Source organism: Brassica napus, chromosome A6 (genome assembly GCF_020379485.1).
Source record: "Brassica napus cultivar Da-Ae chromosome A6, Da-Ae, whole genome shotgun sequence".
NCBI classification, from domain to species: Eukaryota; Viridiplantae; Streptophyta; class Magnoliopsida; order Brassicales; family Brassicaceae; genus Brassica; species Brassica napus.
In genome coordinates, this window is record NC_063439.1 from 944398 (window position 1) to 949350 (window position 4953).

The 4953-nt window shown below is 35.9% G+C and overlaps 2 protein-coding genes across 2 annotated transcripts; both read right to left on the reverse strand.

The window, feature by feature from the left end:
• Window positions 1-277: 277 nt before the first annotated feature.
• LOC106351052 lies at window positions 278-2665 on the reverse strand. The gene has a single exon (XM_013790871.3). The coding sequence runs from the start codon at window positions 1221-1223 to the stop codon at window positions 402-404; it is 822 nt and encodes a 273-aa protein (XP_013646325.2). The 5' UTR covers window positions 1224-2665; the 3' UTR covers window positions 278-401.
• A 214-nt stretch (window positions 2666-2879) lies between these two features.
• LOC106351051 (squamosa promoter-binding-like protein 4) lies at window positions 2880-4650 on the reverse strand. The gene is made up of 3 exons (XM_013790868.3): window positions 4152-4650; window positions 3530-3701; window positions 2880-3182 (listed from the first exon to the last, which is right to left on the reverse strand). The coding sequence occupies exons 1-3, from the start codon at window positions 4466-4468 to the stop codon at window positions 3093-3095; spliced, it is 579 nt and encodes a 192-aa protein (XP_013646322.1). The 5' UTR covers window positions 4469-4650; the 3' UTR covers window positions 2880-3092.
• Window positions 4651-4953: the final 303 nt, after the last annotated feature.

The window sequence follows — 4953 nt, forward strand, 5'->3', positions numbered from 1 at the left end:
TCTACCTTTGTATTAATGTATGTTTAACTCTTCTTCATGGTGCATGAGCATCATTCAATATTTTTTATAATTTAGTTTAGTAAAATTTTATATATTCTATAAATTAGTGGACTAACCATTATAAAATCGTTATTCTTTAGACAAATGGAAATAACAAATGTTCCAACCTCTTTTGACCATTATCATATATCAGTACATGAGGTCAATTGGAGCGTCATCTTCCGAGGCAATCTCCAAATTGGTAGGATATATATATATATATATATTAGTCAGCACATTCCATTGAAACTGTGCGGGTCACACCCAGTAGATATAATTTTTGAAATTACGCTTAATTTGTTCTTATTGGGAAAAAAAAATTAAGCAAATAGGTAAAAACAAAACACACACAATGCAATTGTTCATGAACATTTAGTTATCTTCTCTTTCACATCAGCATCATAATTAACAACTCGTTGAGGCTCCATTGCATGACACTCCCTGCAAGCCAACATCACCGCCTTTAAAACCCTCTTCCACCACTTCATTAACTTACTTCCTCTTCTCTCCTCCGCCTTCTTCTTCTTCTTCCCCCTTACCGTCTTTTTCTTCCTTCCACCAACCTTAATCCCTCCTCCGTTACTTTTCACCGACCCTTCTCTCTTAAACACCGGAGTTATATGCTGCCACCTCCTCGTATACGACCCGTAAAGCTGCGCCGTCACTATCTCCGTCGCCTTCTTTCTCTTGCATTGCGTGGGGATATATGAATGCCTATTCGTCGCTGTAGTATTGACTCTTTTACCATTGTTGGATGGTGGCTTCTTTAAATCCAATATTGAGGATGGCATGTTTCTCATGCCGCAAGTCCCTGACCTTACGCTCCTAGTCTTCTCAGACCGAGAACCAAAACAAGTCACGTTAGTCTCTTCTTTGAAGACACTGCAAGTGCTTGTTCTTGGAGTAAAAGATGTCGGGCTGCAGCTGCTAACACTACTCCGGCTGCTCGTGCTGTCGCTCCGGAATGTGTTTTCGCTGGTCGTACGTGACGCCGAACGGGTTATCGGAAAAGTGTGTGGTAATAGACGGCCGTTGAGAAAAAGGTGATCGGCGGGAGAATGTTCAGAATGGGAAGGGGAAGAAGGAGTCAACGATCCAAATTCAAAGTCAGATGATGACATCTCCGGCGATGTATCCGGGCTTCTTTCGCCGGACTTTGGGGTAGTTCTCCGGTCGTCCTCCATATGCAAGACGGTGTACTTGTGTGTGAGTGAATGTGTTTAATTAGTTTTAACTTGTGTTTATATAAGGAGTTTGAAGCGGGGCACGTGGCGACATGGGTACGGCAGTCAGAGACTTGCCAGCTCAGTGTTTGACTTCTTGTGGGGACAAACCAAAGAATGTGATCCAAGTGATGTAGTGTTCGTGTCATGATATTGTCTAAACTCTTTAAAGTGTTTTGGATCCCTAAACGATCCCACATGTTCCTCTCTTTTAGATTTTTAGTCACGAGGCATTATCTATCTCTCCCTGTTTCGTAGTATAACTTTTTTCTTTTTTGGTAATCTGTTTCGTAGTAACTTTGTTTTTTGTTTAAAGTAATGGTGTTTGATGACTTTTTTTAGAATTGTAAAGGTCAGAGACACATTCTCTCTTTGAACTCTGAAGCAACTCTGAAGGTTCTCACACGGTCTGCGAAAATATTAGTTATCAGCAGAAAGCAGCAATGGCTTTATGCAAAAGCTTATATAAAAATATACAAAGACAACCAAAAGAAGAAGAGAAAACAAATCTCTATTCGTAATCTAACTGGTATCATATGCAAATGGAATCTTTAGTTCATATATTAATTAAAATTTATATTTTGTGGTTTAGACTCTAGACTGAGACATGGTCTACTTGTTAATTTAGTGTTGTTTAATATTTAGAATAATCTATCAGTTTATTTTTATTTAGAATATTTCAATTCAACCTCTTGAATCTATTAATCTATTAACATTTTCTACAAAAACTTATTAGTGTTTATGGATGATGATAGTATTGTATATTTTTTTTTTGATCAAACATGATAGTATTGTAATAATAATAAAAATAATAACAATAATTATGTGTTAAAAATAATTATATTTGTTTTAACTTGGATTTAGTAAAAAGATATAGAAATCAATTGAATAACTCATATAATCATTTTTTAACCCTAAAGCGTCGTTGATTGAAAACATGGAGGAACAACAAGTTTGTTACCCTAAGCCGGCGAGTAACCATTACTCCCGGAGACTATAGCTGGCAAGAACTAAACACCATCTTCCAGAGACGAGAGGAAACACAAACAAACGACTCAAGAGATTAAAGGCAAGAACCTAGAACAAACCACAAGACACCCTGGAAGTCTTGGTTGATAGCGACCCAGAATCTTGACCCATTTCAACACATAAACTAAAAATACACTAACTACATTTACTTATATTCAGATCTGTAATTTTTGTGCCAGCCAATAACTAATTTGCTTGCACAAGATAAATGATATTATTCAGGGAAACATACACATTCCGTATAAAGAAAAATAAAGTGCAATAAACTCAAGCAAAATTCAAGACAAAGATCTCATTATGTGGCTTTTGTCTCTCTTTGGGGTCTTCTTTTAGGACACATCGTTGGCCCATTCTATAGGGGATTAGCTACGGACCACATTTTATATGATTAACAAAACCATGCTTAATAATCATTTACTTGTCTTTATTTTTGGACTCTTCGACGTTGCTTAACGTTTAATGAACCCCCAGGCTTATTAATGATTCTGTAATTGGGAGAAAATTAACTTTGTGTGGTTAACGCCTGTCCTGTCCAAGATGCTCAAAGAGTTGTGTAATAACCGTAGCTAAAAGATAAAGAAATGAAGAAATTTTTAATTGGTTTAATATGATATTTATTTTATTATGAATGAGTTAAGCCCAACATCGTTTTGGTCCAACAGCAATTAGGAGTCCAGAAGGTTTGCTTGTATCATAATCTACTCTCAACGATTTAACTGACAATGGTCGTTGGTTTATTCAAATCTTGTAATATACTTGTAGTCTTTTATGTCAAGCCAAGAAAAACCTAAGATGGATATCTCATTCGTGGCTCTGAAACTTCAGTAACCGTGGTGGTGGCTTTCGATTATTCTCCTGTGCTTTTGGATAAGTCACACTCCTTACTCGAATCTGTATTGAAAACCTTTTACCAATTAGCATAACATATCATACATCTTCGAAAACATACATGACACAGTAGACTTATTTCGACTCAAGGTTAAGCCAAAGTCTTAGCATTTGGAGATAGGTAACACCACAACAATACATAGATAGAAGAGTGGTATTTATTAGTTATTTATCTATACCAGGAGGAGTCAATACCATGACTCAGTTGTTTCTTTTTTGACATTGTTGGATACCACAATTTCAGATTCTAAGAGAAATTTATAATGACAGAAGAGAGAGAGCAGACAGCTTCTCTATCTAATCTGTGGTCGCTTGAATGATGTGTTTGACATAGGAAGTGTCATCTCTACCCTTGATCTTTCTTGATTAATCTGGATCATCTGAGCTGTTATTCCTCTTCGACCACCTGACCCTTCTCCAATAATACTTTCACCGGAGCTCTTCCTCCGCCTCTCGTTGTGTCCAGCTAAGCGCTTCCGGCAACTTCTTTTAGCTTCATCAAACTCTAGGAGCTCATGGAACCTGTTTCAAACAAATATGGCTATATAATAAAATCAATGTTTCTATATAAGTTGGTCGCCTAGACAGCAAATCGGTAATAACCAAACCAATTTTTTTAATCCGATTTAAATGGTTCAAATCCATTTAAACTATCCTAAAAAGGTAAAATGGTTAAGGTTAGTCTATAGCGGTTAAATAAATAAAAACAAAATTAGTGAAGTCCACAAGTTTGTATGATTCTTTTGTATATCTAGTTTTTTTTTTATAATTCATCAAAATAAAATTATAACTAAATCCAAAATTTAATAAATATCTATATAATAAATAAATAAATAATTCATTAACGTTTAGATTTTGGTCTAAATTACGACTAATTAGCCACTAATCCTCTACAAAAAAGCTTAGTTATGAAAACTAAATAAAAGTATGCAATAAACGTATTGAAGGGTAACGTTTGTGTTTGTCAGGTACCTGCTGCATTGTTGACAGAACCGTTGTTTAACGCCTGTGAGATAGACAGAAGATGCCTTTGCATGAACTTCACACACTTTGTGCCTCCGGTGATACTGTTTAGCTTCTTTCAGATCAGCTGTGCATCTATCTACTTGGCAAAGCCGTGATGAGCCACGATCATTGCTGCCGCTAGATCCTTTAAACCTATCAGTCACACATTTCCTCTTCTCTTCCTCCTCTCCATCTGTATCATTCTCCAATTCTTCTTCCACAAGGTAAGACACACTAGCCTTCTTTTTCAGATACCCTTGTCCTTGTGTTTTCTTACCATCCATTTTTGGGGAGAAGCTCTTGTAAGTTTAGCAAAGTTGAGGAATTGGACTTGGTGATATTATTGACGAGGTCGAACCATTTTAAAGTGGTGAAGTAAAGTGGGGATATGTACCATTGTCTTCTTGTGCGCTTCTATTGTGGAATAAGTGCATGATCACGTTGATGTGCTAGGTCAGGGAAAAATAATTAGTGGAGAAGAAAGAAAACGACATACGTAGATTGGGTATAGAAACTTTTAAGATGTTCTTGACATTTTCATTTGTTTGTTTGTTTTAGACAATAGAAGTGTGAGATTTCCATTTGTTTGTTTATTTTAGATTCAAAATGAAGATCCATGTTATTTTGAAGATATAACTGATTGCCTTATAGATAGTGTCTTTACTGGACTGCCACTGTAATGCAATAGTACACAAGGTCCATAGTTTTCACAAGGGTTTAACAATATCTTTTGTTCTTTATGAACCAAATAAAAGTTATTTTAATAATT